At 41.7% G+C, this 22,313-nt stretch overlaps 1 protein-coding gene across 2 annotated transcripts in view; it reads left to right on the top strand.

The window, feature by feature from the left end:
* LOC129696206 (protein FAM135B-like) overlaps positions 1-22,313 on the top strand; it is a 408,722-nt gene that overhangs the window by 113,425 nt on the left and 272,984 nt on the right. For both annotated transcript variants that reach the window (XM_055633862.1, XM_055633863.1), the window contains one exon: positions 16,964-17,043. In XM_055633862.1, coding sequence (XP_055489837.1) covers positions 16,964-17,043 — 80 coding nt within the window. The remainder of the gene's footprint in view (positions 1-16,963; positions 17,044-22,313) is intronic.

Below are 22,313 nucleotides of genomic sequence, written 5' to 3'. Positions count from 1 at the left end.
AAGTGAAATTGGAAGGAATGTGTATATTTTATCCAAAAATGGAAATAGTGATCAGCAGCACATTGAGTTCATTTAGTGAGTAACGAAGCCATGAGTGACTCAGCTTCTGCTGTTGGTTTACTGAGCAAAATGAGTGGATGGTGTCAGAACCACTAAGGGCCATGGTTCTTTTAAACTTGCATGATTGAAATGCACGGTGTGTGAGATATTCCTTTCCTTGGCTGAAGTGCATGCAAATAATCAGGTTTACTCAACCAATAACTTGTTCATGGTCGAATGCATCTCCCCTTCAGTGGCAGTTCTTCGTGTTTGTTGGGAAGTTCATTGTCATTGAGAAGGTGGTAGTGAGCTGACACCTATAAACAGCTGAGTTTGTTCTAGTGAATGTGGATTATACTTCCTAGTTAACTTGGAAGGGGATTTACAAGTGGGATTGATCAGATGCTCCTGCTGTTCATGTTCTTGTTAGTGATGTAGACCAAGGGTTTTCCAAAGGTGCTTTTGGTGTCATCCTTCCAGACTGATAAAGGATCTTTAACCTGAAATGTTTACTCTGTTTCACTTCTCACCGATGCAGAGCTTGCTGAGAAGTTCCAGCATTTCCTCTTTTTTTAATTTTAGAATTTTAGCATTTGCAGCATATTATGTTTATTTCTCAAATTGGTTTGACCTCTTCTTCAGAGGGATAGGATAAATGCAGAGTATTTTGATCAGAGTAGAGGAATCAAAATCTAAGACATAGGTTTACATTTTTACACAAAGGGTGGTAGGTGCATGGAACAAGCTGCCAGAGGACTTAGTTGAGGCAGGTTATATTGCAATGTTTAAGAACCATTCAGACAGGTACATGGATAGGATAGGTTTAGAGAGATATGGACCAAAAGCAGGCAAAGGGGACTAGTGTAGATGGGCATGTTGGTCATCGTGGGAAAGTTAGGCCAAAGGACCTGTTTCCAAGCTGTGTAAATCTATGTTATACTGTAGCACTACTAATTCTATTTGACACAGATACTGAAAGTATAAATGGGTGGTTCATGGTCGGCATGGATTCAAAGGATTGAAGGACCTTTTTCTATGTTGCATCTCTCTATGATGGAGCAAATTCAGCCGAAGCACTCGGACAGAAAGTGAGCACTCAACAAAGCCTCAAGATTGGTTCAAACTTATGGAGATTATTCATGCTCAGTCTGCATATTCACATACTGACCTTTCTGTTCTGGGCCTCCTCCATTGTCAGAGTGAGGCCACACGCAAACTGGCAGAACAATACCAATTATTCCGCTTGGGCAGCTTACATCCCAACCGTATGAACATTGACCCGAACTTTAGGTAACTGGTACAAAACACCCTCCCCTCTCCTGAGCCCCGGCTGACCTTGCACTTATCTCTCCACTTCCCTCCCCTCTACCAACATTCCTTCCCATAGCTACACAATTCCCACATCATCAATCCTCCAGCTTCACAATTCTCAACTCTCCAAATCTTTTGTCTCAAACCATGTGTTTGTTTATCTCTGGCCTTTGTCCAACTTTCCTATCAAAAGCTCCCCTCTCCTGCGTATATCTATGACCTGCCAAACCTTTTTGCCCTTCCACTCTTCTAGCTTTCTTTCACCCCCTCACCTCTGCAATCAGTCTAAAGAAGCACCAACTCCCCATGTTCTCCCAGGATGCTGCCTGACCCGCTGAGTTACTCCAACATTTTGTGTCTTTCTTTGATAAATGAGCATCTGCAGTTGCTTGTCTCTATAATGGAGATATTCTGCTGGTCACAATGATTTGGCATATGATCACTAATGCAGTGATACATGCCCTCCATAATGTTTGGGACAAAGACCCATCATTTATTTATTTGCCTCCATTTGTAATAGAAAAAAATTACATGTAGTTAAAGTGCACATTGTCAGATTTTAATAAAGGCCATTTTTATACATTTTGGTTTCACCATGTAGAAATTACAGCAGTATTTATACATAGTCCCCCCCATTTTTGGGCACCATAATGTATGGGACACAACAATGTCATGTAAATGAAAGTAGTCGTTTTTAATGTTTAGTTGCATACCCTTTGCATGCAATGACTGCTTGAAGTCTGCAATTCATGGACATCACCATTTGCCGGGTGTCTTCTCTGGTGATGCTCTGCGTCTAACCACTTCAGAATTCATTATGCTACAACCATCAGCAGTTGTATAATTAATGAAGATAAGCAAGCCAATACCTTCAGCAGCCATACATGCCCAGTCCATAACACCCCCACCACCATGTTTCACAGATGAGGTGAAGTGCTTTGGATCTTGGGCAGTTCCTTCGCTCCTCCATACTTTGCTCTGGCCATCACTCTGGTAACAGTTAATCTTCGTCTCATCCGTCCACAAGACCTTTTTCCAGAACTATGGTTGCACTTTTGGTCAATGGTCATTGACAAATCCACACCTGAAGAGTTTTGAAAAGAGAGAGAGAGAGAGAGAGAGAGAGAGAGAGAGAGAGAGAGAGAGAGAGAGAGAGAGAGAGAGAGAGAGAGAGAGAGAGAGAGAGAGAGAGAGAGGGAGAGAGAGAGAGAGAGAGAGAGAGAGAGCAGCACCAAGCCAAATTCCTTGTATGTGAATACTTGGCCAATAAACATTAATTCATTCATTCATACCTGTATTAAAGAGGCAATTAAACACACCTGAGCAATTACAAACACCCAATGTGTTCCAAACATTATATTGCCCTGAAAAGGGGGGACTATGTATAAACACTGCGGTAATTTTTACATGGAGAAACCAAAATGTGTAAAAATACCCTTTAATAAAATCTGACAATGTGTTATTTACCAATTTTGATTTTATTTTCTATTACAAATCTAAAATTGTGGAGTACAGAGGCAAATAAATAAATGATGGGTCCTTGTCCCAAACATTATAGAGGGCACTGTATGCCCATTCAGGATGGTTGTGACCATGGAACTGCTGCGTGGATGAGGCTTCGAAAGGTCAACCCTGCACCTCCTCAGAGCTGCCCCTGTCTCTGAACAGGGCTAACCTCACTTCTTTTATTTTTTTATGCTTTTGTTTTATCATGACCATCAATTTGTTTATGTTCAGTGTATGGTATGGCATTTCTGCCAAGTTTATGCATGGATTATGGGCAATGGACAATAGATGCAGTGGTAGGCCTTTTGGCCTTTCAAGCCAACAACACCATTCAATGTGATCATGGCGGATCGTCCACAATCAGTACCCCGTTCCTGCCTTCTCCCCATATCCCTTGACTCCGCTATCTTTAAGAGTGGAGTCAAGATAGCTCTCTCTTGAAAGCATCCAGAGACAGCCTCCACCACCTTCTGAGGCAGAGAATTCCACAGACTCACAACTGTGAAAAATTATTTCCTCATCTCCTTTCTAAATGGCTTGCTCCTTACTCTTAAACTGTGGCTCTCCTGGTTCTGGACTCCCCCAACATCGGGAACATGTTTCCTGACTTTAACGTGTCCAAACCCTTAATAATCTTATATGTTTCAATACGATGCCTTCTCGTCCTTCTAAATTCTGCACAGGCTTAATTAAAAACTATGAAGCTCAGTTGAATTATCACGTTCTGCCAGAGTGCTCCGTTTGAATCTGCTCTGCTATAAAGTCATAAAGAGATGGAATACAGAATCAGGTTCCTCAGCCCATTTAATTCACACTGGCTATCAACCACCATTTACACTAATCCCATTTTTATTTATCTCCCCGCACTCTCGTCAACAGCTCTCAGATTCCACCAGTTGCTACAGCCTCTTCTGTCTTACAATTGTTATTTACTTTAGTAACAATATTCATCCTTGTCCCCACTGTAGCATATGGGATATTACTTTAATTTGGTAGATTCTCTTCTCCCAGTGTACTAGGCTTACAAACACAAACCATCTTCAATAAAAGATTATATCTTTAGAAAGATATTTCTCTAGCCTGAGGGTGATGAATCTGTGGAATTCATTACCACATGCATCTGTGGAGGCCAGGGCTTTGGGTATTTTTTAAGTGGAGATTGATAGCTTCTTGATTAGCTAGGGTGTCAACATTTACAGGGAGAAGGCAGGAGAATGGTGTTGAGGGGGAAAGATTGGATTAACCATGATTAAATGGTGCAGAAGGCTCTATGGGCAGATTTCCCTAATTCTGCTATGTTTAGGTTAGTTTAGAGATAGAGTGGAAGTAGGCAATTCAGCCCACTGAGTCAGCATCAACCATTGATCCCTGCACACTAGCATTATCCTACACACACCAGGGGCAATTTATAATTTCATCAAAGCCAATTAACCCACAAACCTGTACATCTTTGGATTGTAGGAGGAAACCAGAGCACCCGGAGAAAATCCACGCAGGTTATCGGGAGAACATATGAACTCCATACAGACAGCAACTGTATTCAGGATCTTTTTCAATTAAGTCAAACTAAGTAGTAACAAGCGTGCTGGTTGAACTCAGCAGGTGGGAGCAGCATTGGGGAGTGGGGAGTGGGGGGGGGGTGGGGGGTAAGGAGAACGTCAAGGAGGTTGAAGCTTTGTGTTAAAACGATGCATTGGGATTGAATGTTAGCAGTCTGTCAGAACTCTCTGTCAGCAGTGACCACTCTGAGCTTTCAGATCATGCTATTTGTTATTGGTCTTATTATTGTCACATGTACCAAGTTACCGTGACAAAAATTGTTTGCTTACTGTCCATGCTAATCATACCATACATAAAACAAGTGAAAAAAAGAAACTGAATGCCAAATGTAGAGCAGCAGTTACTAAAAAACTGAAAGGGCTGCAAGGAGGTAGATTGGAAGATCAGAATTACGTCCTTGGCATATGAGAGGTCTGTTCAAGAGTCTGATAAAAAAAGTGGTGGCATAAGCTGGTCTTAAATCTGGTGGTGGGTGCTTTCAAGCTTTTGTACCTTTTGCTCGGCCAAGGAATAACCAAGGTATGAGTGGTCCTTGATTATGTTGGCTGCTTTCTTGAGGAAGCATGAAATGTCGATGCAAGGTGCTGAGGGTGAGACTGGTTTGCATGATGGACTGGGCTATGTCTACAACTATGCAACTTCTTGTGGCGTTGGGTAGAGTAGTTGCCATACTAGGCAGTGATGCATCCCGATTATGATGCCTTCTGTGGTACATCTGTAGAAATTTGCGCTGTAAAATCATTAACAGTAATGTTCCTTGTTTATCTGGTTGCTACCAATCAGACTGTTCTGGACTCCACTGATGAGTTTAAATTTTACCACAAAAACACCTCGACTGATAGATTTCTGCAAGTGAAAAAATAATATTCTGTTTGGCCTGTGTTGCTGCTATTCCAATTTTAAATGAATGAATCTTATTAAAATATTTTGGTCATTAAAATTATCATCCTTGATTGATTTTCATTTACAGCTTGACATTTCTCATCTTCCAACAGCAAATCATTAGAGCTTATACATTATTATATTATCTCGACCTGCTGCTATCCATCAGTGGTGCAAGATAATGACTGATTGATTTTATGCAGGAACAGTCCTGAGTTTGAAATGGCAATCAGATTGACAGAAGGTACAATAATGTGTCAGATATTATGTTGGTTGATCCAGATTAGTTGACAAGCTATTTTCTTCCCAGTGTGTTGTGGGTAAAGCTGTCCATGGGAGACCAGCCTTTAAATCGATGGTGAGGTTCAGCAAAAAAGTGTTGCAAACAGACTAATCGATAAAGTTGAATACATGGCATAAACGGGACTTCGATAGCGATTGTAACAAAGTTGGCTTAACACACAATGCAGAGTTGTGGTGATAGACACAATATGCTGGAATGCAGGTCAGTTCAAAGTTCAAAGTTCAAAGTAACAGTAAACTTTATTGTCAATTCAAATAAATTGGATTGAAATTGCGTTTCCCCATACTCCAAATGTGCAAGTAATATTTATAACACAGACAGACAATCTACCAATAAGATAGACAATATACATATTTAAAATATTCACAGTGTGCCAGAATGTAGTAAAATTTTGAGGTATGTTATTAAGATGCAATAATAAAAGGTGCAATATAGAAAAGTGCAAATAGCATACTGCAGACATTGAGTTAAAATTATTTTGACAGACAGTTGGTCTTTGTTTGTGTAATGTTCATGGACTTTCCTTGAGTGTGTTGAGTAGTCTGATGGCCTGTGGGAAAAGCTGTTTTTGAATCTGGTGGTTTTGCTCCGCATGCTGCGGTAGCGCTTGCCAGATGGTAGGAGAATGAACAGTTTGTGTGCTGGGTGGGTGGTGTCTTTGATGATATTGGTTGCTCTCTTGCGACAGCGAGATGGGTACAAGTCCTGGATTGCAGGTTGGGGTGATCTGGTGATCTTCTCCGCTGTCCTCACCACTCTCTGTAGTGCCTTCTGGTCAGCAGCAGAGCAACTGCCATACCTGACTGAGAGACTGCTGGTAAGAATGCTCTCAATGGCACCCCTGTAAAAAGTGGTGAGGGCAGAAGGGGGGAGGTCGGCTCTCCTCATCCGTCGAAGGAAGTGGAGGCGTTGCTGTGCATTCTTGACTAGGGAGATGACATTGCTGGACCATGTCTGATCATGTCAGGCAGCATCTCTGGAGAAAAATATATGAGGAAGGGTTCCGACCCGAAATGTCACGCATCCTTTTTCTCCAGACCCACTGAGTTACTCCAGCACTTTGTGTCTATTTTTGCTTTTAACCAGCGTTTGCAGATAACGCACAATTTGGAATAATTGTGTGAAGAAGCTGTTGATAAATTGCAGCAGGTTAAGAATAGGGTGCTAGAATGGGCAGATGGGTGCACATGAATTTTATAGTAGAGAAATGTGAGGTGATGTTATTTTGTTGGAAGAATGAATGAAGAGAATATAGAATACATATTACTGTTCTAAAAGGAGTGTAGAGATGGAGGGATCTGGAGCTGTGAGTGTACATGTCATTGACCGTGTCTGGGCCAGGTGAGAAGGAGGTTCATAAGACATAAATAATTAAAGTTACAGAGCTAGTCAGCGTGAAAACATGCCTTTGAGCAAAATGTGTCTATTCTGAGCAAGTTGGCATTCTAGGCTAGTCCCGTTTCTCTTCTAGACCTCATGAGAGACTTGAAGCTAAAAAGCAGAGAATGTGTAGGAAGGAACTGCAGATGCTGGTTAAAATCGAAGATGGACACGAAATGCTGGAGTAACAGCGGGACAGGCTGCATCACTGGAGAGAAGGAATGAGTTATGTTTCTGGTTGAAACCCTTCTTCACACCCATTCTTTCTCTCCAGAGATGCTGCCTGTCCCGCTAAGTTACTCCAGTATTTTGTGTCTATAAAAGCAGGGAAGTCTTGCTGAAAATGTGGGGAGAATAAAAATAGGGGAACTGACTGAATTAATTAAATTAGATAAGATGGCCCATCACTCTCAATTAAAGAGATGATTCTTCACTAGCCTAACCTTGTTTTACGAGAATGTTGGCAGGACTCAAGGAATAGACATAAGGAGAAATGCTTCACCTCTAGCCAGCCTGCCGAACCTCTCCCTGAAGCTCAGGGCCTCGAATCCTGGCAATTTTATTTATACTGTTCATTCTAGGACCATCAAAGTACACCTAATGAGAAAAAAAATCACTCTCAGCAAATCACTCTCAGCACTTCCTTCCAAGGCAGAAAAACAATTACCGTAAATGAACATTCCTGAAGAAAATAAAATAATATTTCACATACAGACTATAAGATATTAGGATGCAGAATAACGATAAATTGTTTTTAAACTGCATTGCTTCATCACTTTAGACATAAAGCTTCTAATCAGTTTAATTTCCCATTTTCTTAAATACTAAATCGATGTCTTATCTCTCTATAATTAATTAAATAGTTTAGATTGCAGTAGAGTGTACTGAGACTGTTGGCCAAAGTCAGAGCAGCCAGTTGGAGTGTTAATTCTAGCCCTAACATCTTTGAAGTAGTAAGAGTGAGGAAGTCAAGAAACAAAAATGCCCATGATACCTTCCACTCTGGAATAGCTTGAAGGAATTGACTATCGATGATTGTGCAGGACAAATGACCAGTTGGTGCTGAAGTACTTTGTATCTTCCTCCTGTATGGTGCAGAACCAACAATTTCTTTCTGCTCGTTAAGAACTTGTTACTTGCTACTCCTGGTGAAAATAGTTGTTGAGTTTTAACATTTTTTACTTTTTTATTTGCCCTTTTCTTGACACAATTTGGATGACATGCTTAATAATGCTTGTGGTTTGGCACCATACGTTAGCAAAAGTAAGAGTGTCCAATTAAGGGTGGGAGAAAGGGTTTCAACAAACTAAGCCCTGCTGTCAGGTTATGTTGCTAAATATAAATCCTATCCTACTTATTTTTTTTGCTGTTGTCTGGAAACTGCTGCTTAAATGTCAATATATTTTCCCTTTTTTGGTTAGTTTAGTTTAGAGATACAGCATAGAAGCAGGCCTTTCGGTCCACCGAGTTCATGCCAACCATCGATCTCCCGTTCACACTAGTTCTATGTTATCCCACTTTGTCATGCACCCCGCTACACACTAGGGGCAATTTACAGAGCCCAATTAACCTACAAACCTGCATGTCTTTGGGATGTGGGAGGAAGCCAGAACACTTGGAGGAAGCCCACGCGGTCACAGGGAGAATGTGCAAACTTGACAGATGGATAGCACCCGAGGTTCGGAATCGGACCGTGTCTCTGATGCTGTGAGACAGCAGCTCCGCCGGCTGAGCTACTGTGCCACCTTCATTTTTGCTTACATCCCTCATTGCTTGGCTCGACTGTGCAAAGCTTCCAATAGTAAGTAAACAGTTTTGGAACTGCAGGTTCTCTTTACTGCTTTGGGCAAGCACAGTTCAGTGCTTCTGTTCTGTTATAATGTCAGTGTGGGGTCACAGTTGGGTGCCACGTTCCCTTCTGATTGTTTCCTATATATTCCTGCCCACTCTATTTCACAGATTCAGTTTGAAGTTTTATAATAATAACATTAAAACTAGCCTAGATTTCACCGCCCTCTGTGTAAAAAAGATACGCCTCAGATTCCTATTAAATCTTTTCCTCTCCACAGTAAACCTATGTCCTCTTGTCCTTGATTCGCTTACTCTGGGCAAGAGACTGTGTCTATCCTATCTATTCCTCTCCTGATTTTTTATACAAAAAAAAAAAATTGTTCGGCACGGACTTGTAGGGCCGAGATGGCCTGTTTCCGTGCTGTAATTGTTATATGGTTATATGGTTACACCTCATATAAGATCACCCCACATCTTATTGCTCTCCAAGGAATAGTCCTTGTCTGCTCAACCACTCCCAAAAGCTCAGACCCTCAAGTTCTAGTAACATCATAGTAAATCTTCTCTTTATCCTTTCCAGCTTGACTCCAACTTTCCTATAACATGGTGCCCAGAACTGAACACAATGCTCTAAATTGTGTTTGATAAATCACCGGATTGAGGCAACAGAATTTGTACCACAAAGTATTTTATTGCACGACATAATATGACACATAGATTCACATATCCGTGCACGCACTTGCAAACCCCGAGTACACATCAAAGTGCGCCACCAGCTAGTGACCTGCTGTCAATCTCCTGGCACCGTTTCTGACACCGTCTGTGGGTGGGGTTCTCTCCTGCTCTGCAAGAGGGCCCAACACGGTCCTTTATGGCATCTCTCGTCCATTCAGACTGTGCCTCCCGTGAGCCAATCATTAACCCATTGAATCAGGCCGTGCCACACTTGGCCTGTTGTGCAAACTGTTTCTGCACTACTTGGGTTGTAGTATCTACTTGAGGTGGTCAGCCCAACTTTTGCGGTGTTTTGTTCAGACTTGTTTAGGAACAAATTGTTTGGGAGCGTCTTCGAAAATATCTATTTTATTTCGAAGGGTTTGGAATGATGTGCTGCTAATTTAGCTGGCAACTCAATTTTAGCTAAGATGGTCTGTTTGACCCTTACAGAACATTCCACCCCTTGGAGCCATTATCCTACATTAGCGGCCATCTAACTACATGTTACTGAGTATACAAACAATAATATCAAAAGTTCAGTATAATAATGTTATCTCTAAGAATGTGAGGTGATTATGTTTCAAACTAACTATCCTCCTTAGTACCATAATGGAGTGTTATGTGTTCTATCAGAGCTAGTCTCTGATGTCTCTGGGAAAGTAAACCTTATCTTAGTGACCTCGTAGGCGCCTCATGATTTAGTAGTCCAGAGTCAAGAGTGTTTTATTGTCATATGTCCCAGAAAGAACTATGAAATTCTTACTTGCTGCAGCACAACATAAAATGTAATCATAATAAATAATATAACAAAAACTCAGAAAAAAAGAACAAACAATAATAGTGCAATAATAATAATAATAATAATGATAATAGTCTATTGTAGTTCATAGCTTATGAGGTTGTAGTGTTTAATAGCCTGATGGCTGTTGGGAAGAAGCTGTTCCTGAACCTGGACGTTCCAGTTTGAGGCAGCGGCTACGATAGATCCCTTCGATGGTGGGGAGGTTAGAGCCTGTGATGGCCTGGGCAGTGTTTATTTGAATCAGCCTAAGCATGCAAAGTGGTGTTTTAAATATCACTTCACCTCCCATTAACCCTATTCACCCCTAACCGCGAGCCATTCGGTCCTCATATACTGTTACATACGACTTGCAGGTTCAATATCACCCCCCCCACCCTCTGGGCACTTCTCACATGCCAATAGGGAAGCACGCAATTCAGAATATTATGCTAACAACTACTAAACCAAGCCCAGTCACCAGCCATTGCATAATAGTATGCCCCATAACTCTGAACCCCCAAGACCACCAATTCCACTGCGCGCTCTCCGTGGCTTCATCGTGCAACTGTTTGCCAACTTTATTCAAGGCCTTAATCTGTTGTCTCATGTGGGCGACCAAGTCCGTAATGTTTTCACCGACATCCGGTACGTAGAGGCAGCATTCTCTCCCTATGATGGCACACGTCCCCCCTTTTTCGGCTAACAGGAAGTCCAGGCCCATGTGATTCTGCAAGGCGACCATTCGTATTGCCACCATTTCGGCGGTCAGAGCTTGAATAGCCTGCCATGCCTTTACTAGCCCCAGAGCGGTTTTCTAACAAAGATGCATCTTATAGGCGCAAAAGGGCTCCACTGAGGTCACAAACCATGTGCTATTGAAGGGGTCTCCGATCAATAAGTTAAGGTCCATTATATGATTGTATCCTTCCCCTATAGTACATGGACCAACAGAGACATTAACGTTTTGTTGGCACAAGCTATTCTTGTGGATTGGAGGATAGCTAATGTTATCCCATTTTTCAAGAAAGGGGCGAGAGAGAAAACAGGGAATTACAGTCAGCCTGACTTCGGTGGTGGGAAAGATGCTGGAGTCAATTATTAAAGAGGTGATAATGGGGCATTTGGATAGCAGTAAAAGGATTAGCCCAAGCCAACATGGATTTATGAAAGGAAAATCATGCTTGACTAATCTTCTGGAATTTTTTGACCATGTGACAAGTAAAATGGATGAGGAGGATGCTATGATGATGCAGGGTGACTTGGACAGGTTGGATGAGTGGGCAGATGCATGGCAGATGCAGTTCAATGTGGATAGATGTGAGGTTATCCACTGTGGTGGCAAAAACAGGAAGGCAGATTACTATCTGAATGGTGTCAAGTTGGGAAAAGGGGAAGTACAAAGAGATCTGGGGGTCCTTGTTCATCACTCAAGATTCAAGATTCAAGAGAGTTTATTGTCATGTGCCCCTGATAGGACAATGACATTTTTGCTTTGCTTCAGCACAACAGAACATAACCATGACTACAGAACAGATCAGTGTGTCCATATACCATTGTATAAATATATACACACTTGAATAAATAAACTGATAAAGTGCAGATAACAGATAATGGGTTTTTAATGTTCACAGTTTTGTCCGAGCCGATGGCTGTGGGGAAGTAGCTATTCCTGAACCTGGTCGTTGCAGTCTTCAGGCTCTTGTACCTTCTACCTGAAGGTAGCGGGGAGATGAGTGTGTGACGAGGATGTTGTGGGTCCTTGATGATACTGCCAGTCTTTTTGAGGCAGTGACTGCGATAGATCCCCTTGATGGAGGTCAGAGCCGATGATGGATTGGGCAGTATTTACTACATTTTGTAGTCTTTTCCTCTCCAGGGCGCTCAAGTTGCCGAACCAAGCCACGATGTAATCGGTCAGCATGCTCTCTACTGTGCACCTGTAGAGTCCTCCTTGACAAACCGACTCTCCGTAATCTTCTCAGGAAGTAGAGGCGCTGATGTGCTTTCTTAATAATAGCATCAGTGTTCTCGGACCAGGAAAGATCTTCAGAGATGTGCATGCCCAGGAATTTGACCCTTTCAACCATCGACCCATTGATATAAGCAGGACTGTGGGTCCCCATCCTACTCCTTCCAAAGTCCACAATCAGTTCCTTGGTTTTGCTGGTGTTGAGGGCCAGGTTATTGTGCTGGCACCATATGGACAGTCACTCGATCTCTCTTCTATACTCTGACTCATCCCCATCAGTGATACGTCCCACAACAGTGGTGTCGTCAGCGAACTTGATGATGGAGTTCGCACTATGACCGGCTACGCAGTCATGAGTATAGAGTGAGTACAGCAGGGGGCTGAGCACGCAGCCTTGAGGTGCTCCCGTGCTGATTGTTATCGAGGCTGACACATTTCCACCTATACGAACAGACTGTGGTCTGTGAATGAGGAAGTCGAGGATTCAATTGCAGAGGGATGGGCAGAGACCCAGTTCTGCGAGTATGGTAACCAGCTTGGAGGGGATGATTGTGTTAAATGCCAAGCTGTAATCAATGAATAACAGCCTGACATATGAGTTTTTGTTGTTCAAGTGGTCCAGAGCGGAGTGGAGGTTCCAGAGAGATCGCATCCACCGTTGATCTGTTGTGGCGGTAAGAGAACTGCAGTGGGTCCAGGTTTTTGTCAAGGTAGGAGTTGATTTGCTCCATGATCAACCTCTCAAAGCACTTCATCACCACAGGTGGTGGTGCCACTGGTCGATAGTCATTGAGGCACGTCACATTGCTCTTCTTGGGCACTGGTATAATTGATGCCCTTTTAAAGCAGGTAGGGACCTCAGACCTCAGAAGTGAGAGGTTGAAAATGTCTGTAAAAACTCCAGCCAGTTGGTCCGCATAGGTTTTTAGAACACGAACGGGTATACCATCAGGTCCAGGCGCTTTTCAAGGGTTCACCCCTCTGAAGGATTTCCTGATGTCGGCCTCTGTGACTGAGACTGAAATACCATCACAGCGAATGGGGGCTCGGGAAGGCACATCAGTATTCTCCCTATCAAAGTGTGTGTAAAAAGCATTGAGCTCGTCAGGGGGTGATGTTTCGCCGACATTCGAGCTGCCTCCTGGTTTCGCCTTGTAGGAGGTGATTGCATTCAGGCCCTTCCTCAGCTGCCGAACATCTGTCTCATCCTCCAGTTTGGAGCTATTGTCTATTGTCTATATTCAAAGCCAAGCTGCCTTTGGCAAATTAAAATGAGGTATTTTGAAGCAGTAACAATATAGCAATTAGTATAAAACAATGCACCAGTGGAAATCAAACAAGCAGGCAGCATCTGGAGAGGAATATGGATGTTTGACATTTTAGGTTGGGACACTTATTCATTTTGAAGAAGGGTCCTGGCCTGAATTATTGTTTGTCCATTTCCCTCTACAGTTGTTGCCTGGCTGGCTGATTTCTTCCAGGAGTTTGTTTATTTGCTCATGATTCCAGCATCTGCAATCTTTTATGCCTCCAGACTCCAAATTGGTTTAGTGTAAATTTGTAAATTTTCAGAAAGTTACAATATAAATTTTCAGAAAGTGCTCGATAACGAGATTCAAGAAAAAGTTCTGAAAGTGACATTGAAAAAAAATTCAAGAGAAAGACAATGAACAAATAGTTGGAAACTTGATTAATGGCACTGTTCATGAGAAAATAGTTAATGTTTAAAATGTAGAAGGTGCAGTTGAAACAATTGACATTTATTCATGAAATATATGGATTTGTCCAACAAAGAACAAAATGTCCAAATTTTCAGAAGACACAATGTTAGTATATTTGGCAAATAGTCAGGAGGAATTCATCCAATCATTGTAGCCGTTCTTTAGCCAAAAATGTTGTGGTTGTTAAAGATGAATTATCCTAATGTCAGAACATCTTTGTGGACAATCCCTTGGGTAGAGTCCTAGATCTAAGTTGTTGCATCATCTAGCATCTTTCCAACAAAAATTAGACTTAAGTAGATTTGATAATGATTGTAAAATGTTCGGTTCCATCTGCAGCTCTATGGATGCATGCAACAAAACCAAGGAGATATTCAGCTGTGAGATGTGGCACGTCACTTTCATGACAGAGAGTCTAACCACCCACACCTGATGGTCATGGTCAGCACCGTAACCATCTTGTACTTATGAGCCATGTCATTGTGGAGGCAAAGAACAAGAATTAGGAGTATTTGCTCAAAGCAAAGCCTCTGAAGAGTGTCTATCAGGAATGAGACCCAACATCTCCAAGTTTCTAATGGGTGCATATCATCGACAATTCATTGATATGCTGCTTTCATTAGCAACTTGGATCTTGAGTATTGCTGAAAGAAAAACAAATGTATTGGTCAAATGTGACACTGTCTAAGAGGTGGAAGAATCGATGTTCATAAATCTTGTTGTGCTCTGAGATTAGGTAGACAAGGGGGCAAACTGTACTGACCATATGGTAAGCATCCATGGTTGGTGGAACAGAGTTGGATAATGATCAGTATCCAGACAAGGAGTCAGGTCAGTGACCAATTAAGCAGCTGGAGAATGGGGTGGTGGGAGTCCTTTTTGATCAAGGAGTTGGTTGCTGAAGATTGGAAGCATGATTGGAAACTGTGGTGGATATTTATCTGAGGGCTTCAGGGAATCAAACAGATTGGAGATGTGATGGATGAGTGGCAGTATGGTCACTGCCTTGGTTTGAACAAGGGTGACTTCTGGGGCTGAGCCAATTTTCTTACCTCAAAGTTGCTGGGATATCTGAATTTGAATATCTCACATAGAACATAGAAAATAGGTGCAGGAGTAGGCCATTCGGCCCTTCGAGCCAGCACCACCATTTAATATGATCATGGCTGATTATCCAAAATCAGTACCCTGGTCTGGCTTTTTCCCCCCATATCCTGTCTCACTTTCATGACCTAATTCACGACCTCTGCCGAGTTTGCCCTTGACTCATACTCCCAGCAGGGTCATCACAAGGTCATAGGAGGTCGTAGGTAGGTCGTTTTCAGGCCGTGATGCTAGTCGTAGGTACTCGTGGCATCAAGTAGGTCGGGGCGTTTTTTCTAGCATGATGAAAAATGTCCACGAGTAAAAAAGGTTGTGAATTAGGTCATGAAAGTAGGACAGGCCCATTAGCCCTAAGAGCTAAATCTAACTCTAAATTGAACATTGAGGGGACGGAGCAAATAATTCACACTGCAGCAGAATAAATTTCAGGAATAACATGGATTATTGCCAAGTGGCTGTATCTATTCTCCACATTTAAGGCAAGTATTTATTTTGCAGAGCATTCAGGCCAAACACCTGCCATTTCTCACCCAGTTTGCAGCCTGTAGCAGATATCACTGATTGAGTGTAGGATACAAACTAGTTTTTATTTAACTCTCTCCAGTTAAGTTTGCATCCAATTGTTCTCACTGAAAGCAGTTAGTTCAGTGTAGATAGTAAATCAAATGTGTAATCTTCATTCCCAATACAACTTCTGAGCTTCTCTTGAATATCCTTCTGGGTACAGGATTGCAGGTCCGAACTGTAAACAGTGTAGCATTGTTTGTTCTGCCTTGAATTTCCAAGCATTAATCTTACGGTCGTGAGTCCATAACAATTGGACTTTTGTTGGTTTGATGAGATACGATGTATTTGAATTTTACTCTTCTATGCAGTTTAATTATCAAGATGAAGGTGGATTGAACAGGGCCATAAAGCTCCATTTCATAGCCAAAGGATGGAAGTATACATGTTTGGAGATTTAATTTTTCCTTTATGCTTGAAGTATATCTAGTCCACAAAGCAAATTACCAAAGTAAATAAACTGCAAAATTGATGCTAGAGGAAATGATTGTTGCGGTTTCATCACTGTGAGGAGCATTAATACCTGGCCCGTACATTTAAGCAGGTGGCTCTGTGCATTATTCACATGCGGAATTGCAAGAAGCAGTCGACTTCTGTAAAGTGAAGATGGCAGTAACAGGGTTAATCCATACTCATGGTTGCAGGCAATGAGATAATTAATACATTTTAAATGATTAGGTGGTGAAGGCTGTGGATTTACAACATATCAAATGGTGTACTTGTGGGGACATGAACTTGCGCACGATTCACTATTTCCTACATGAATTGCATTTTGTTTTATCGAGAGTTCAAAAATGAAGGTTAAGGGTCACAAGACTTTAATTTAACTTTAATTGGCAAGTAATCAATGTATGCCCATGGTGTTGAGACCAACACATAAGCAGTATGGTGCATTGTGCCTGGTCTGTTATCTTGCTAATTGGGACTTCCACTGGATACCAGACCAGGTTATACATACTTTAGAAAATGGATACGCACTTTTTTAAATGTGAGTCAGTCAGAGTTGTAAATCTGTGGAATTCTCTGCCACGGAAGGCAGTGGAGGCCCATTCACTGGATGTTTTCAAGAGAGAATTAGATTTAGCTCTTGGGGCTAACGGAATCAAGGGATATGGGGAAAAAGCAAGAACGAGGTATTAAGTTTGGGTGATTAGCCATGATCATATTGCACGAAGGGCCGAATGGCTTACTCCTGCACCTATTTCCTATGTTTCTAAACATGGTCAAGGAGAAACATGCCCTGCTGAAATTCCCTAAACAGGCTTCACAATCAAGCCATTGACAATGCTGCCAAAGCAGCAGGATTCTCTAACCTTTCCTTTTCTGTCCTCCAGATATTACCAGGTGCGTGCAGCACTGAAAGTCCCACCCCGAATTCCTCACAGGCTGACTGCAACACTGACAGGTCCCACAGGTAAGAAAAGGGAATGCAGACTGGAGCTGGCTTGGTCAGTCACGGCCTCATTATAAAACCCAGGGAAATGATTGTGAATTATAGCTACAAGTGTGTTCTTTATCCTCTTCATTTTTTTATGTACCACTCACTTCCAATTACTGTCAATGATTGGGTGTTTTAAACATAACTTTGCTAATTTGTGTCTAACCTGGTCTTACAACTGCTGTGGTACCAGAGTTGTCCTTTTTACTTTGTCATAATGCCCATATTCTGCAATTGCGTTATTAATATGGGTAAGCTGTTCATCCGTTGCTCGTCTCGTGCTTTGCTTTCGAACAGGAGTTGTTGCAAAGCATTCAAAATCAGGGAGCTACAGACTTAAACCCCTTTCTCACGGGGCGACTTGACGCAAGAGTTAACCAGAGTTGAACATCGTGGGAACCTCTTGCGATAACCGTACGGCATTTGTGGACCACCGTGACCACTGTGGCGCTAACGGCAGGTACTCGTGTAACTTGGTGACTCGGGAGAAAATTCAAACAAGCTTGAATTTCTCCAAGAGTGACTTGTATACTTGTGGTTGAACATTGCAACATTATATGCACGTAGTGGCCAGTGCGATATCCGTACTGATTCTTGCGTGTACTGTGGGAACTCCTGCGAATGGTGAACCCGGAAGCTGGACAGAGGGGACAGAAGGTGAGTAAAAATTGCTTCTGAGAGATTTGCATCCGCATATGACATCAACTTATCGTTATGAGCTGTCAGTCAAGGGCATGACTCTTTGAGACTCCATGCTTTGCCCGCTGAGTTACTTCAGTCAATCAGACAGTTTTTGGCGCTGTTACGGGAAAGCCGCAACTAACATTGTCTTACACAGGAACTCAGGTGCGGGCAGCAGCAGAAAGCAGTTTCCCAGGGGGTTTTGGATGTTGGGGAGTCGAGGGAGAGGAGGGGGAGACAGATGGGGGTGTCTTCATTTACTGGCGGCGGGTTTCTGTCAAAACATCTGGAATCTATCTTTGGCTAATGCTGGTTCACAGGCACGGAGCCTCACAAACGAGGACTGTGGTCCATCTTTTCCCACATACACAGGTGCTGTAATACGTCTCCCCTCATTTCTCTCTTCTGGCATGTATATAGTGATGATTTAATTACAGACTGGCAATGGCTTTGGAATTAACACAGTCAAATGACATCCTTAGAAGATGGAACTCTTTGTACCTGAAGGTAGCTTTTTTTACATCTTGCATCGATGCCCCGTGAGAAAGGCCTATCAATAGTTGTAGGGCTGCAACCCTTGTAATTGGTTTACTGATCTGTTATCGGAGAAAGGGATGACTGAGCCAGTTTGCATTTTTTGAAAATTGCACAGCAGGTGCTGCCCATCAGAAAACATCTATATTTTGGCTACTGGTTGAGGCTGAGGTGCTGAATGTTCTGGATGTATATAGTGATTGACCTGGCGGGTGGAATTCACATACTCCCTACCTGAAGGTGACTTGACAACTGCAGAATTTGTTATATATTACTACTTGAGCGATGAGATTGGAAGTACTTACACAACTTGTGTTTAGCGATGGGTAAGTGTGTTTACCAGTGCTGTGTGTTAGAGGAAACATTGTAGAACAGACAGAAGAACAAATGGAATGGTGCCACTTTGAAAGAAAATAGACAGATATAATGTGTAAATAGAAAGAGACCTCGCCAGAAAGGAATCAGGGATTTGTGCATTGAACAAGTACAAGAGAAACAGGTCATTGAGCCCTACGAAGTCCATTGCCAATGTCATGTTTCAGTTGTGTCTACTTCCTGCCTTCTCTGTCTAAGTATCAGCATAACCCATTTATCTCCTCACCTGCTAATCTAGGCTCCGCTTAAAATTCATCAATATTATTTGTCGCATTAGTCTCTGTAGTTTCACATTCTGACCAGGAACACATCTATGATGCATTCTCAACACATTCTCTCATCTTGATGGCAGTCTCATGTTAATTGTCTCTGTACATATTCTTTCCCATAAATTGAAACATTCAGAGTTTAGAACTCTGTTGTAATTAGCAGGACAAACAGTGGCCTAAGTTGATAAAATGGCATCTAAGACAACTCTGAGTAAGCCGACACACAAAACTCATCTTCTAGCTATTTACTTCTTAGAGCCACAGGGCATGGAAACAGGCCCATCATCCCAACTCAGCTGACCAAGAGTCCCCATCTAAAATAGTCCCATTTGGCCTATATCCCTCTAAAGCTTTTATATTCATGTACCAATCTAAATGTCTTTTAAATGTTACTATTCTACCTCTCTCAGCTACTTCATCTGGCAAGTTGTTCCACCATCCTCTATGTGATAAAGTTGCACCTCAGATTCCTATTAAATATTTCCCCTTGTTCTTTATTCCCTACCCTGGGGAAAATGCATTCTGCATTCACCCTATCTACTCCCCTCATAATTTGGTACACCTCTGTAAGATTACTCCCCAGCCTCCTGCACTCCAAGGAATAAAGTCCTAGGCTTTCAACCTCTCGATATATCTCAAACGCTTGTGCCCTGGCAACATCCCTATAGATTTTCTCTGGACCTTTCCTATAGCATGGTGATCAAAGCTAATCCCAATACTACAAGTGAGGCCTCACCAACATCTTGTACAACTGTAACATAATGTCGCAAATTCTACACTCAATTCCCTGGCTGATGAAGTCAAATGTGCCAAATGTCTACGTCACTTTCATGGAACTTTGTATTTGTACTCTTAAATCTCTCTGCACTACAGCACTCCCTAAAGCCATACGTTCAGTGTGAAGATCCTGCCCTGGTTTGACGTCTCAAAATGCTATACCACTTTTCTGAATTAAACTCCATTACCCATTCCTCAGACCGTCTGCTCAGCTGATCAAGATCCTGCTGCAATTCTTACTAATATTCTTTGCTGTCTATGATACCACCTATATTAGTGACTTCATCAAAGCATTAATCATGCCTCATGCATTCCCATCCTAATCGTTGTCAAGAATATTTAATTGTCATTTGTACTGATACCACAACAATGAAATTCTTGGTAGTAGAGCAAATCTGTTAACACAGTACTCATAGGTAACATCAATTAAAAAAAATCAATAAACTAAAGTGCCAATACTAGTGCAAAAAAGTCTGAAGTTGATATAGATGAGAAAAATTAATCACTTATTTCCAAAAACTATCAGAAATTGGGATTGACACCAACTGGGTTATTACGTCAGGCTATGTTTTACTCAAACAATGTGAATAAAGTACAGGTCTAAAATCACACGTACCAGTAAGGTCAAACCTCTCACCTGGCTCAGAAGGCAGTATTCTTTAGTCAGAGGGTGGTCAATCTGTGGAAGATCTTTGCCACAGAGGCTGTGGAGGCCGTCAGTTGAAATTTTGAAGGCAGAGATAGATAGATTCTAGATTAGTACAGGCATCAGAGATTATGAGGAAAATGCAGGATCAGCCATGGTGGAGTAGACTTGATGGGCCCAATGGCCTAATTCTACTTCTATCACATGACCTCATGACCTATTTTTGTCCTTGCCTAAGAAAGTTGTAGGTTTATTTCTCCACGGACTTTGGTGCAATGAGCTGCTGGACAAAGCTGAAGAACTGCAGCATTGCTGGAAGTTCAGTCTTATAAATGAAATATAAAACTTGAGGTCCTGTTTTCTCTCAGGTGATCATGAGAAATCCCATGGCATTATTTTGAAGAAGTGCAGATGAGTTGTCCTCAGTGTCATGGCCAATATTTTTACCTCACAATACATCCCTAAAACAACAGGATTGCATTATTATCATCTTGCTGTGTAGGGTTGAAACTTGCTGGATGCAAATTAGTTATTATGCTTCCTGAATCACATGGTTAATTAAATTGGACATTATGTAATTCAATGTACATTGAGCTATATTCAAAGGAAGGAGTCAAGTTACTCAGGAAGAAAAAAATGAAAAATAACCCAGATTCTTTAGCATTTTAAATGGCTCCTTAATCCAGCACTGAGTGATGAGCCCATGAAGCGTCTATGAGTGTCCTTCTTTCTTCCAAAAGTGTACGACACTATACTCGAGATTAGAAAGGTCCTACAACACGTATTCTTCAAGGCCTTTCCTCCATTAGTCAGTGTTGGAGTGGAAGATGATTGGGAGAGTCAGAGTGGGTTTGGTGTGTGGAAACAGTGATGTGGTGTCAGACGGCAGGATCTTTTTGAGACAGACTGAACATTCAGATTCAATGCCCGTGGAGCAGGTAAATTTGCTTCCATAGAGTGATACAGTGTGGAAACAGGCCCTTTGGCCCAACTTGGCCACAACTTCCCTTAGGCTGTGGGCCGAACATCAAAAATGGATTTTGTGACCCAAGTCACCAAACTAAATGAAATTTTCACATATTGTGTAAAAACAATTATATAAATCACCCCTGAAACTCGATATGAAGAAGACTTGCACATTTTTATTAAATTAGAGAAAAAACTGAAACATTTCATGAATTTCTTTAGTCCAATCAAAGTACGTTTAACATTGATTTGTCTGCCAGTTGGCCAATCACGTGCTTTGCTTCAGGCTAGCACACAGAATGGCTAAGGGGGCTTCACAGATGCCTGTTTTACTGGAGATTCCGATGTGTTGTTCTGTGGAATACATGTCGTGGAAACTTGCAGCAGGTTAATTGTATTTAGTAAGAAAAACATTAAAAAGGCTGAAGAATGTGCTGCTAAGTGGATGGAAGTGCAAGAAAGCCTTGAAAGCAAAGTCGCTGCAGAAGTGCTCCAACACAAAGAAGGCACCCATGAATCAACTCTAACCGAAAGGTAAGATCTAAAGTCTGAATTTATGAAAATCTATCTGTATGGACTTTAATTAATTTAATTGCACCCTTTTATAATGTGAATAAATGCATTATCTGCAGCGACTTTGCTTTCAAGGCCTGAAGCAAAGTACGTGATTGGCCAACTGGCAGACAAATCAATGTTAAACGTGCTTTGATTGGACTAAAAAATTCCCGAATTTTTTCCGTTTTTTCTCTAATATAATAAAAATAAGCAAGTCTTCTTCATATCGAGTTTCAGGGGTGATTTATATAATTGTTTTTACACAATATGTGAAAATTTCATGTAGTTTGGTGACTTGGGTCACAAAACTGCAGAATAAAGCTCCTCGGCCCACGGCCTACCTTTATTCAATGCAGAAGCTATCCTCAATAGTCACATTAAGACTTGTTTGTACAGGTGACACAAACCCTGAAGTGCAAATTAATTTTATTATGCAAAGTGTC

The sequence above is a fragment of the Leucoraja erinacea genome, chromosome 4 (assembly GCF_028641065.1).
Source record: "Leucoraja erinacea ecotype New England chromosome 4, Leri_hhj_1, whole genome shotgun sequence".
Lineage (NCBI taxonomy): Eukaryota > Metazoa > Chordata > Chondrichthyes > Rajiformes > Rajidae > Leucoraja > Leucoraja erinaceus.
Note: the sequence above shows the minus strand (reverse complement) of the source record. Positions and strands in the feature narration are given on the sequence as shown.